General features: G+C 47.3%; 1 protein-coding gene across 5 annotated transcripts in view; it reads right to left on the bottom strand.

The window, feature by feature from the left end:
• The window catches only part of CASZ1 (castor zinc finger 1), a 167558-nt gene that overhangs the window by 24510 nt on the left and 129406 nt on the right, over window positions 1-13642 (bottom strand). For all 5 annotated transcript variants that reach the window (XM_026862864.1, XM_026862862.1, XM_026862865.1 and 2 more), the window contains 5 exons: window positions 11896-11964; window positions 7654-7744; window positions 5408-5572; window positions 2661-2833; window positions 1027-1895 (listed from right to left, as the gene is read on the bottom strand). In XM_026862864.1, the coding sequence (XP_026718665.1) occupies window positions 1027-1895; window positions 2661-2833; window positions 5408-5572; window positions 7654-7744; window positions 11896-11964 (1367 nt within the window). The remainder of the gene's footprint in view (window positions 1-1026; window positions 1896-2660; window positions 2834-5407; window positions 5573-7653; window positions 7745-11895; window positions 11965-13642) is intronic.

The raw sequence follows: 13642 nt of genomic DNA, 5'->3' as shown, positions 1-13642 counted from the left end.
ATAATAATTTTAGAAGTATGTGAAAGTTCCCCTCCCTCTTTAATCAGATCACTTCGTCCTACTCCCTCGTTTGCTCCTGGGTGGAAGGGAACATGGGCAGCACGCACCCCCCCAGGGGCCCGCAGCTCCCCCCCAGCCTCCAGGCTTTGGGGCTGCCCAACGCCACGGGGTGCTGCCGGGCAGGGCATCCCCCCCCCAACTTCACGCTGCCCACCACGAGCTGCCCACGTTCAGCGGGAGATTGTGGGAGTACCCTGCGCTCTCGAGGTAGCCCCACGTCTCTGTGGGCAGGGCTGGGCACAGGCAACGACCTGCCCCAGGTGTAGGCGGCAGGAAGGGCTCCGGGCTGCCCCAGGGGACTTCTCAGACCCATGTTCTGCCCCTCTCACAGTGCTGCTGCCCCTCCCAGCTCAGGGAGCTGCAGGGACAGAGGAGCACAGCTTGCAAGAGCTGGAGAAAGGTCCAGTTTGTGGACTGTACCAACACCATCTCCCAACGCACAGCTGGGACAACAAAGCGGCAGCACAGAACCAACCCTCCAGATCAGAAAAACAACTGGCAATGAGCCACAGGATCAACACCACCCAGCCAAAACTTGATACAGTCTGCAGAAGAGGCCGTAGGCTGCTGCATGGCCTGCCAAGTATTGGCCAAGCTTTTTCTTCATTTCCATTTTTAATACAGTGCCTCTCTCTTTTCAGCCTACAGCAAACTAGGCAATACACATGGCCACACTCTTCCTTCAGATCTGGCAAGAGCCTGCGCCATTTGTGGGCAAAGCTGCGTTTCCTGCCTCTCTTCTGGCCGTGAGGGTATAGCCAGGCTCCACAGTAAACCATGCCCAGACTGCCCTCTTCAAGGGTTAACTGGGCACGACCACATTTATTCTCCCATTTATGTTCCTTTACTACCTCCACCCCACCTCCAGTCCCATGGACAACTGGGTGGCTTCTCATTCACTCCTCTCCAAGTCATCAGGCACTGCTCTTCCTCCCACCACTAGCACAACTGATGAGGGTAACTCACCTGCTTCAAGTGCCACAGAGGGCTTGAGTGCAGCTGCTGCCAGCCTGGCCATCATAGGAGAGATTAATCCCTTGCTAGCAGAGATCCTTTCCATTATAGATGCTGCTGGAGCTGGAGAAGAAGTAGCTGCTGGCTCACTAGATCCTGAAATAGCCTGGGATGAGGAATCCGTAGGGGCAGACGATGTTGGATTGGTGCCAGAAGAACCAGCAGTCATCAGATTAGCTGAGCTGGCGGGAAGTGGTGTGGAGACCCGACTGGGGATGATGGGGAAGAAGGATCCAGCTGTTCCAGGAAGTGCTGAGTTGGAGAGTGCCAGGGCCAAGGGTATATTGCTGGGAAGAGCCTGGGAGAGCAGGCCAGAGATCTTGGTGGCTGGTGTCATGCTGTTGGCAGACTTGCTGGCCTGTGAGGAAGCAAGCTCAGCAGCAGAGGAGGGTGCAGCTGGGACTATGAGAGAAACGGAAGACTGTTGACTGGTGGGGGAGGCACTCAGGCTGGAGTTCTTCGAGCTCATAGCAGAGAAGTCAATAAGGTCATCGTTACTGGACTCCTCTTGCTCGTTATCCTTGGACCCCAGGAGAGAGGCGGGCAGGCCCAGCACTCCTGAGCTCCGGATGTGCCGGCGCTCATGTTTGCGTTTATGGGAGGTCATCTGGCTGGTGGAGGTAAAGGTGAAGCCACAGCCTGCCCTTATGCAGTGGAAGTGGTTGGTGGCCTTGCTGTAGACACAGCCCTCATACTTGCATTCCTCATACTTGTAGAACTTCTTGAAGCCGTCCTTGGCATAGGCATCATCTTTGATGTGGTAGCTCTTGTGCTTCTCAATGTCACACTTGTTCTTGAAGGTGAATGTACACCCAGGTCGCCTGCAAGGGCATCGAGGAGGAGAGGGTGGTTGGCTGTGTGGGCTAGGAGCACAACCCAACTGCTGTCACCTGCCTCCCTCTGGGATAAGGACTGGGGCCAGCATGAGACAATGGCCCTGGCTGCAAAGGGGCTGAGGAGCTTTATGCTGATTAACTTGTGACACCAAGGCAAGCGAAAATGCTGCCATGTGAGAGAGCTGGGAAGCTCACTCCACTCTGAGGAACAGCCACAGTAACATGGGGATGGAGGCAACCAGCACTAAAAGTTCCAACCGCAAGAGCACCTAAAGGGTGCTAAGGCACAAACTGTGCTTTCCTACTCTTCCTGAGAGCACGAGAAATCAGTAGAGGAGCATTTGTGTACAGAAGGCAGAGTCTGGCCCTGAAAGGGATGAGCTGGCTGACTGCTGGCTGGAGAGAACTCTAGCATGGAAGTGCCATTAGCAGTATGTTAATGGCCTACTTCTGCCAAACTCCAAAGAGCACTGGGATCTCTTTCCCAAATGATTCTAGGATGTATTTTCTAATGGGTACCCTTTCCCCAGATCACCTCAGATCACACTCCTGTCTTGAGAGTGGTCTGTGGCAAGATCCTGGAAATCACATCTGCCCTGGAGCATAAGTTCTCTCAAGACCAGTACTGAGAAGATGACAGCAGGGAAAATCAAGTCCCTGCATATACTTCTCAATTTATGACTTGGCAGGAGGCGGCAAACAGACAATGCAACTCTGAGGCAGGATTCCTCCCCTTCCCTGCTGTCTCACCTGCAGTGAAAGTGAGTGGTTTTCTGCCCGTAGAACTGGCACTCCACGGTGCCGCAGTCCTCCGTGGCACGGAACCGCTGAAACCCATCGTTGATGAGCTGCGTGTTCTTCTTGTGAAAGTTCTCATGGGTCATCACATCAGAGGTGCTTGTATAGACCTTGTTGCAACCCACCTACCCCAGGCCAAAACAGGGAGTCATCAGCACAGCGTTTTAACAGCCTACCATTATTACCAGCAATAATAAACACACGAGCAGCACACATACATTTAATAGTTCCACTTGTGCACTTCTCCTAGGAGTATTAAGTCATCACTTAAATTCCCAATCTAAAGACTGATAGAGCAGTTGTGAAAAAAAAAAAAAACAAAACCAAACAAACAACTCTCTGGCATGAAACAGTAAGAAAAAATGGGTAGGATGCAAAAGGATAAAAAGACCGGCTACAGATAATCATGCCTGCTTAGGAAGGCAGTAAGCAGGGTTCCTGCTCTTAAGGAGAAAAGAACACTGACAGATGCCATTACTTTTTGTTATCTTGGAGCAACACAGAACTAAGCAGGGCTTTCATCTATTTGGGGAACACAAAACTGAGTGGGAATGAGTTATTTACCTCTTTAGTCCTTCTGGGAGGTAAGGCAGGGTGGTGCAACATGATGCCAATCTTTTGAGCTTGTAATATACGGGTTTCATTCTAGCAAAGCATAAACCCTATGTTCAGCTGATCTTAGCAAACTGGTGACTTTTTTTCCCTGTCACTGTTCAAGACTACCACTTCAATACTTTTGAATTCGTGCAGCAAATGGGAATGGTGTGACGAGGACGGAATGCTGAAAACCTGCCTTCCTCTGGGTAAAGCGGGCAACTTTGCCATATTGAGTAAAAAAACACTGGAATCTGAAAACGTCCTCAGCCCTGCTGAGGGAGGCTTTTTTTTTTTTTTTTTCTTTTCTTCTCTAGCACAACGTGTGCCAATGCCTGCACCATCTCAGAAGTGAAGAGAACGAAAACACCACCTCTTAGTTCAGCCCAGGTTGATTCAAACAGGCAGTAACAAAACCCATGACAAATACTCAGAAAAAAAAAAAAATAAAAAGGATCTCCAGCTATTTCCAATATAAAAGAGCCTCTCTCTCTCTGCACTGACACCTTGAAAAAAGACAGACCCTGCACAGCATTAAAAAAAAGAATTAAACAAAAACCTCCTTAGGAATAATTTGCAATGCAGCTCTTGGTGCTAAAGCCTAAAAAAATGTCAGTTTATATAAACAACTAACTGAATTTTATCCACACCAATTATGGACATAAAGAAAAAAACAACCCTGAGATGGATGGCACAAATTCTGCCATTTAAGCAGTATTTTCTTTAATTGGGAGTTTATATTCAGACACCTTTCCTGTAAGACACTGCTTACATGGGCATTATTTTCCTGGAAGACAGTGGGCACAGGATGGAATTACCCATATATAGTTGTGCAAACGAGGGTCTCTATTCAAACTCAGAGTGACTTAAAGCTGTGAAACACACCTCATACTCTAAAAAAAAAATAAATTAAACAAATCCCATCCTGGTCAAGTGAAGAAACTAAACAATCAATATGGAAGCATAACAGAAAATGTCCTCAACAGAAAGTCACATGAAGTTCCCAATTTATCAGATGTTGTAATAAGCACATGCTTAAACCAACCCCTATTCAGGACAATACTTGAGTGCATGCCTAACATTTAAGAATGTGCTTAAGCTCCATTGACTTCAGAAAGCTTACCTGACTTCAAGTTAAACATATGCTGAAGTCTATCCCTGCAAAGCATTTAAGCATGTGATTAAGGCCTTGTGACTTTAACTGGGGTCTTAAAACTGTTGGGATAGGACAAGAAGTGAGACCTGAGTTTTCAGAACAGAGAAGCATTCACTTAGATTATTCTGTTTGTAACTACAGCACGTTCTCATGGCAATGGTTTAGGCCACAATTCTAATGAAACAAGTATGTATCAAAATCTCTAATCTGAAGAACGATCAGGGTAAGACCCAAACAATCTGGTGTGTCTGTGTCTAAAAACAGTGTAGGCGTCACAGTCACATCTATGCAGCAACTCCAACTCTGGTTACGCTGCTGTTGAAGCCTGACTGGCTCCTGAAACAGAACTCCCAGCCTACACCACAGACAAGCACCACTGGTGAAGGAGATGGAAAATTTGGGGGGGTTAAGTCTAGAGATGTGACATTAAAGTTTAGTTACTTTAGAAATTGATTATGGAGAAAAATAACCCAGTGTTCAAGAGCAGATGTGTCACAAGTCTGATTTCAGGGGAGTGACAGATCAGATTTGAGTAGAGGCAGTGCAGTGGCATCGCAGAGAGGTCCCTGCATCTCAGAGAACAGGACTTGTTTGAACAAGTGAAGTCCAAGACTGTGAGAAAACCTTGAGACCTGCTTTGCCTCACTGCATGCACAAGGCTTCTAAAACCAGAGAACGGTGCTTCCCTTCACCCTTCCCAACACTTGGCAGGGCGAGTGCAGTGAGGACAGGGCAGAGACTCTACAAAGAGGTACCTGAACCAGAAGTGAGCAAGAGAGGCTGTGAATGTCACCTCTGCCTCACGACAGCCCCTCAGCTTTCTGACGAGGAAGAGTTGGGCTGCCTGAACTCAAGAATCATTTCAGTCCACCCCAAAAGAGACACAGCTCAAACAATGGCTCTTCACATGCCTCGTGGGCTACCATCTGTCCCCCAGTCGAGCTGTTACCTGCATGCAGTGGTAGTGTGTGCTTTTCCCATTCAGGTGGCAGCCATGATAGTACACGCTACAGTCATCCAAGGGGCTGAAGCGCATGAAGCCGTGCTGGAGGGAATTATCACGTTTCTTGTGCATGTTGTAATGCCGAATCACATCCTGTTTACTAGTGAATCTCTGGAGAGATAGAGACACAGACAGTGAGACACACGTGATGGGAGTGGGTGAGTAATCCTGGGGGCAGGGTGGGTTTTTTTGTTGTTGTTAATAAATTTATGGTACCAGGAGTTTAAAGCTCAGCAGTAATCACCCCAGGAGAGTCAGATTAAAGAGGAATTGTGTGCATGTATCTTCTTGGTAAAAGGAAAGTATATACACATGAAAAGTTGTAGAGTAAACATGACACTGGGGCGATGTCCAGAATACACTCCCTGCAGCTTTAAGACTGCAATTCTTCTAACATAATTTTAGCTGCTACTATCTCAAGAACTGCTATAGTTAGAAAGCAAACCAGTGAACTTAAACAGCCTACAAGAGAGTAATCCAAGCTTCCAAATCACTCACGGTAGTGGTTAACAAGATACTGGCTGCCACATTCATGTCAGACTAGAAATTGGGAAAAACACTCTGCTCTTTTATATTATCTTCCTACTGTAAGTCTTCTGCCTCCCTGACAAGGTAGGATGGCTCTATTAGGAAAACAGGGACACAGAACTTTCTTCCAGTCATAGAAAAAGATGATAGTAGAGCTCAGAGCTAAATCTGTATGACCAGAATATCCTTTTCATCCTCTACCTGCTTGAAGTAATGAAGGGGTACCCCACTGTCAGAGCTGGCTAAGTGCCTTTAAAATGAAGCTTTTCATTTCTATTTCCCACAGACATCAATATTTAACAGTGAAGGTGGGAAAGTAAATCTGATTTTTTTTAAAAGAAATCAATATCCATTTATTTTGAGGCATAATTGAAAAGGCCTGTATTCTAATGTTTAACAACTTTTCTAGTCTCCCTCATAGGAAACAAATGATTATCACTTCCACTCTTTCCTCCTATAGTATCAATCCTGATCAATCTCGTTGGTATTGGCACGGGAATATACAGATATAGATTTCAACAGGAATCCCTTGGAGGCTAGAGGTATGATTTCCCAGGGCGTACATACAGGATTGCTATTGCCAATCATCGTTAATTTGTGCCCACTTATTACAGAGCGTTACTTATTCTAAAATATATCTCAGCCATAAAATAATTTGCATTTTAAAAAGCAGTCTAAATCCTTATTCCCTGCGAGACCAGACAGCTCCTTTGCAAGCAGCTTCCAGACTCCTTAGGAAATAATCATGAGGCCAATCATAATAATAGGTTTTTCTGTCTTTCCATCCTTTGTTTTTCTCTCTTTCTGGTGCAGAGATATCCGTGTCACAGTTGGGACTGACTCATCTCAATTACCAAATGGTGGGCTAGGAGGACCACTACATGCATCCCAGAGACAAACTCTCCTTTGATCAACAGAAACCCACAGCCAAGCTCAGCAGATCCAGATCAACTTCCTACGCTGTGGTCAGACTCATTCCTCTGAGACCCAAAGGCCTCCTGGGGCAGGGCTGAAGTTGTGCCTGACGCACAGTGGAGGCAAACTCTGGGATTCCCCCTTACACACCCGCAGCCTGACCACAGCAATGGCAGTGTCAAAGGCACAGACCTGGGGAGAGGGTAAACAAACACAGCACGTGACTCGGCTGCCTTGACGTCGCTCCCCTGGCAATTCTCCCAGTACTTACAGCATCGCACATGCTCCTGCCCCCACGCTTTCCCCACAAATCCCAGGCTGCTGCTGGTCTTATTGGGTGTTTTGTTGCAGATACTGCTGCTACAATGTCACTCGGGCAGCAGGAGGGAAAGAGACAGACTAACAGATCAGCATTCCCGAGTTTCAGGCACAATTTGTAACACAGCAGAATTTATTCTCTTGGTTTGTCTGATGTAAATCTGGAGTAGTTCCGACTGACTTGAGCTGCTCTATAATCTGCTCTTTGTTACAGTGGTCTGGGTTTGGCTAAATGGCATTAGGATGGGTTAAATGGAAACAAAATTGGGTTTTAGTAAATTCAAGATATACCTTGCCCTCTTTCAGAGTGGAAAAGTGAAGATGCATGTGTGTGCATAAGGGAGGAAATCAGAGGAGGGCACACATCTGCCCTAGGCTGTTCCCCTTTACATTCACAGAGCTGTGCTGATAACTTTTTACCCCTCTTTTACCTGGTAGTTGCACTCTGGGTCAAGGCAGTGGTAATGTTCTCTGTACTGGTATGCACAGTGTATATGTCCACAGTGCTGACTGCCAGAGAACCTGCGAACACGAGAGGAGGACAGAAGAGAGAAAGGCAGAGAGAGTAAAACAGTGTCCTGACAGTAGTGCCCGTAAACAAGGTACAAATAAGTCCCATTCCTGCTTTCATCCCACATGTTCATGCCATTAAACCCCATCCCCTTCAACCCCTACAAGGGTGGTGACCCTCCCCATCTTCCTTTTTTAATTTGTCACTATTTAAAGGTGTTTCTTGAGCAGGATTATTCAGTTTGTGTACATCCCTACTATGTCTGTCTTTCCCTCTGAAATTCATCTCCATTATCTAAGTTGCTTACCTGGGGAAGAGTAAGAAAGAGGGGTCCTTGAATTAAATATCACACAATTCTGAAATTCTCATGTGTGAATTTAGAGAACCACAGCAGTGAGTTTCAGAAATCTTTCATGCCAGAAGGAGACCAACAAACATCAGTCAAATAGGGATTCTAAATGTTAGATATATGCCCATCTAGTAGGACCTCAGGAAAGTTCAGGCATTCATTTGTGTGAGTTATGTCTCAAGACATTTTTTTTTCACAGTATAGTGTCACACTACAAAGAAGATTGCAAACCAGTGGATTAGATGGTAAGTCACAGGTAAAAGATGATCATGGCAAGATTACATAGGAACTTCCAGTAAAATGGACAGATCAACAGAAAGGTGACATGGATCAAGAGGAACAGAACAAACTGTTACAGGCAGACCATCACAACCCTGTGTGCACATCTTCTCCCATGCCAATCATTTATTTTTGATGTGGATACACTATTTGCTCACAACAAAAAATAGTGCAGTGCCAAACAACAGGGTTTTCAGCCTGTCTTTGAGCGCAGTTGAAGAGTAGGACACAAGAAGCAAGTCAACAACATGCACCCAGTCCATTTCTGCAGGCCACCACTGAGCATTCCACACGGCAAATTTGGAAATTCCTGACATACAGGGTGGAAAAATACCCAGAAAGCCAGAAATGTCATATAATATCTACATACAAACAGACAGTACATAGAATGTATTGACTGATAGACACATCAATAATTGGCAAAAGGGGATGATCCAGTAATAGGCTAATCAGTGCAATGAGCTCTCTGGTGTATATTCTAGAGGACCCTGGACGAGCTGAAGAGCTTGAAAGGGAAAAGCAGTGGAGAGAAGGGGACTCAGAGGGGAAACATTCAAAGATAAAGTACCATCTGCTCAAAGGTTCCTCAAAGGTTCCTCACGTCACTTAGTGCTAAACACAGCAGGAGTGCATATGATAAAGGGCATGGGAAAGAAATAAGGAAGGGCAACGGATAAAAAGGAAAAAATGAGAGGAGTGAGGGTGTTCCGGGGAAATCAAGGAACAGCACACAAACAAGGAAGATTATGGATCGTTGTAAGGTGATGTAACACTGAGCTACAGGATAGAAAAAGTGGGGATGAAAAGCAGTACTAAATAAGGCATTTGTGAATCACAGTAAGGAAGAGGAGGTCAACTGTGGAGACAGCAGGGCCTCCAGGAGATGGAAAGGGGACTTAATTGACAGAAAAGATAGACATTGCTAAAAAATTAAATGACTTCTTTGCTTCAGCATTCACAAAGGGAGACAGGGACAGATGCCAGGAGCAGACATGCCTCTCCCTGGGGAAGGAGAAGAAATACTGCAGGAAATCAGGATCACGTCAGAACAGGTGATTGAGAAACTGGAACAAACCTCAGCAGTGGAGAAGAAACAAACCGCAAGGCAAACAGCAAGGCTGGCTGCACAAACAAAGGTGTGGAACTGAAAGCAGAGGAAGCGATTCCTGCTCAACGCCTGGGCAGCTGCGAGGCCAGCACAGGGCACAGGCAGCAGCCTGAGTCACCATGGCACCAACCAGGTACAGGCAGCTCGGCAGCAGATCAAACCTAGTCCTGCTAGTCCAGGGCTTTATATCAGCAGCAGCACCAGCAGCTTTAAAGGAAAGAAACTGCTCTGCGGAAAGCTTCCTCCCTATTCCACTGATGAGATGGGGAAGAGAGCAAAGGGCTGTGCAGGGCTGCAGAACTGTGAAGCGCAGGTCAGGCAGAGAGAAGAGGAACATAAAGAACTTGCTGACAAATAAGACACCTTTGAAGCAAAGCAGCCCAAAACATTCTCGAAAGTGAGGATGCAAAATGACCAGAGATGCCAACTGCAGTAAAAGAAGGGCCAGACACCGAAGAGATCTGACTGTATGGGATAAGTTCCTTGAAGCATCCTAACAGGAGTAACTCGTGGGCTCAGCTTTAAAAGCAACAGCTAAACAAGTGTTCTAGCACTTCAAACTCCTGCCCTCCCTTCCACGTGCCAGGAAAGGTGTGTGTGTGCTGTCTGCAGCGCAGGAAGGGAGCGGCAAGTGTTCTACCAAACCCTGCGCTCGGGGAAGGAGGGAAGCGGCAAACACAGCACAAAGGGGAAATTCTGCTCTTTCAGTCTGTAAGGTTAGGCTCCTAAAGGGTTATATTTATCCTGTGTTTCTTCTGACACTTGAAACAGTTCAAAGCTATTAATTTTTAAAGCACAGCATCTGTTTAGCTTTTTCATAACAGGAAAGCTTATACACCACACACACGCATACACACGCGCACATTTACATGCACATACTCTAAGGTGCATCAACAAGATTTTAAGGCTTTAAACTGTTTTTAAAATTGTGTGTAAATTGAAGGGAAGTGGCTGTGCTGCCAACGGGCGGCTTGCGGAGCTTTTTAAGCAGGATGTGGTGTCCCTTAGCTATCTCACAAGCCTCCCTCAGATACCTGCCTGACCCAGGGGAAGGGGCTTGCAGAGCACTACAAAGAGTGGATGTGGGTGAAGTGTTGATACAGTTCTCTGCTTGAGAGGGGAACCGGGGAGAGAAAGGGTGGCATCTCCTCTCTCACTGCAACCTCTTCGATTTCTGCAGTCTCAGCAATAAAAAGGTGCTGCTCCTTCTGTCCCACACAAAGATGGGCTCAAACGCCTGCTTTCATTCCTCTACTCTCCCAGGAGGCAGTGAGTTGCCACACACACTAGCGGCATGGCTGCTTGAAGAGCTGCATGTGGTGGTGCAGCTGCCCTCCCTTCCCGTGTAGTCTTCTGCCTCCTTCTCCTAAATGAGGCATTTGGGCAAAAGGGAGGAAAGGAAATCGCCTCCTGTTCCACTCTCCAGCTAGGGAGAGCACTGTTTCCACCCTTTTGCCCTGCTGATGTGCCAAGATCTTCCCTTGCACCTTCCTAGCAGCAGACTGCCTCCCACAAGGAGACTATAGACTCTGTTAAGGTGAGAAAGCACAGTAATCATTTCCTTCCCTTCTTGTAAGTGCCCAAGTGCTGGTGGGAACAAAGCCTTCGGTTTTATTTTGGGGGAGAAGTGTTTGATGGCTTCCCCAACTGCTGTCTTTCTGTATACAAGGGGCTTTTGTGGTGAGCTTTCTCACAGTACAGATGGAGGATCCAACAGGCCAGGGCAAAGGGCGATAGACCCTTTACACTGTGAGCTATGAAACAGGCAGGTGTTATGCAGTAATCTCCTCTGTCCCTCTGGCTCTCGTGAGACTCACTGTCAAACCACAACAGCCTTGGGCTCCCTCTCAGCATCGCTCACTCCTGACCCAAGCTTGCCCACAGTTGTGATAAGATGCCCTAGTCTGAACCTTACTCAGTGAGGGTTTCTCATATTAAGAAGCTGCAAGATTTTCTAGGATAAACTCACATTCATGCCAAGACCTGCCTAAACTCAAGACACTTGTGAATTCCTCCAGCCTAGATCCTCAGAGGTGAGATGTTCTGTGCTTGCCTCCTGCAGGCACAGGACATGGGAGGGGGAAAAAGGCTGGAGACAGCACATCAGTGGATAGAAAGAAGGACAATCAAGAGACAGCACTCCCATTTAAACTCTGGGCTTCTGCTGTGAAACATTTTTCCACTATTTGTCACAAAGTCTAACAGCTCTGGGAAGCCGAGCATGCTCTTGGCATGCTTGTACACCTCTCACAGCTACTGCTCTTCCAAGGAGGGGAACAGAGCAAGTACTGATGCCAGAGGGAAATGGAAGTGCCAATGGCTGGTTTAAAATCTTGACCCAGATGGACAAGGTCTCATCTCTCCCACCACCACTCCACCCTCATACTTCCAGGCCTCTCCCCAAGAAAGTCAAGAGTTTTGCCTACCTGGCAATATACTTCTGGTAAATATTTACGTCTTCGCTGACAGCTGGTTTGTCAGTGGGTAATCCATTCCTAATGAGAAACACACAGGGCAGAGCTGGTTAGCAGGCAGGAACAGGGCACAGTCAAGCTCCTTGTTTCTCTCACACACCACTGACACATCAGGAGAGAGGGTCCAGGGAAGAGTACCAGCAAAGACACCCATAGGTTTAACCTCCATCCTCCTTACCCTTCAAATCTTGTCCCTTCTTTTCCTAGGGAACCACAGAGTCCAACTACCACCCCTCCTGCACGTTCTCTCTTTGCAGGACTCAGTTCAGTTTGTTGCAGACACTGAGAAGACCAACCATGAAAACCTGTTTTCACAGAAAAAACTGAATACCCATAAACATGTGATGTCTACATGAAAAGAAACACCTCCCTGGAGCACCTTGCACCTTAAATGCAGTGGTGGAAGGGCCATCGAGACACGTCTGCCCTAGGCTCAACTGTGGGAGAAGAGTCTCTGTGCTTCAGCCATGCCGTAAGCTACTGCACGTTTCCCAGGCCCGCAGGCACAGTGGACTGCTACCTGGTACTGGCAATGTGGCTACAGCTCCCTAGACAGGGCTTTAACTGCCTCATTTTTCACAGACACCCCAACTCGGATAGACAGATGGGGCAACAAAGGTATTTATGTATTTTAATCAATGAGAAAACCAACCCAGCTGCACCCAACTGTCACGTAAGCCTGGGTTACTTCACATCACTAGGAAGCAGACAGAAATTACATCCTCAGTGAGTTCAGCAAGAGGAAAAAGAGATGCAGGCCCTGACTCCAGCCTACCGAAGAGATAGTGGCATACCAACACAATCCCAGACAGGCTATACACAGTCTTCCTTCTTGGTTTTGCCCACACCCAACCTCTACTCCTACTCCTGACGGCTCTGTAGCCTGGTTTAATCAAGGCTACTTTCGCACAGAGTTCACTTGAAATAGGTAGATTAGTTCAGGGCAGGTTAAGAGCATTAGATGTTAGAGAGTTTAAACCCACGTGTGAGAGTAAGGGGTAATTCTTGACAGGCTATTTGGTCCCAGTGGGGACCGAATGGAAAGCCAGGCCCCAGATATCACAGTTAGCACTTCCTCCACCAGCGCAATTAATGGGCTATTTTCTTTTATCAGAAAGCCTGTATCTAGCAAGCAGCCTGAAGGAGAAGGGACTGGAGCCCCTTCTGCACTCCAGGGTGCGATCAGGACGCTGGGAACTGCCAGGTTGAAGGCCCTGGCCACCCTCATTCCTGTTGCAGCCCCACAGCAATGCCCCAGTTGAGGAAGCCCTGTGGCTAGAGGAGAGATCACCAGGGTGCTGCAAACCCGCATCTGCAAGTGGCAGGAAATGAGCAAGAGAAAGGAAATCAAACTGGGATCCCAGCTCAACACCAAGCAGATAAGAAGAGGCTCACAGCCCCCCAAGCACAGCTCTAGGATGTCCACTGAACTCCAGGCAGCTGAGCGTTCTGCAGACTCTTCAGGGACAGAGGCCCTGGCCAAGTCACCCATCACAACAAGGCACTGTGCCTACAGGAATATTTACAACACAGTGTTTTTCAGTAATAGGAGTCCCTGCCTGCCATCTGGAGCACACACAGGGTTCGTCCTGAGCGGGGGCCAAATGCAAATGTTAATAATTCTCTGCTCTTTCCCATACACCTTAACCATAGAGCTCCCGAATCTGCAGGCAGTTGGGAAAGAACTGTTTCACATGGA

The sequence above is a fragment of the Athene cunicularia genome, assembly GCF_003259725.1.
Source record: "Athene cunicularia isolate RWA chromosome 21 unlocalized genomic scaffold, athCun1 chr21_part1, whole genome shotgun sequence".
Classification (NCBI taxonomy): domain Eukaryota; kingdom Metazoa; phylum Chordata; class Aves; order Strigiformes; family Strigidae; genus Athene; species Athene cunicularia.
The sequence above is the reverse complement of the archived record's forward strand: the minus strand, read 5'-3'. Positions and strand labels throughout refer to the sequence as shown.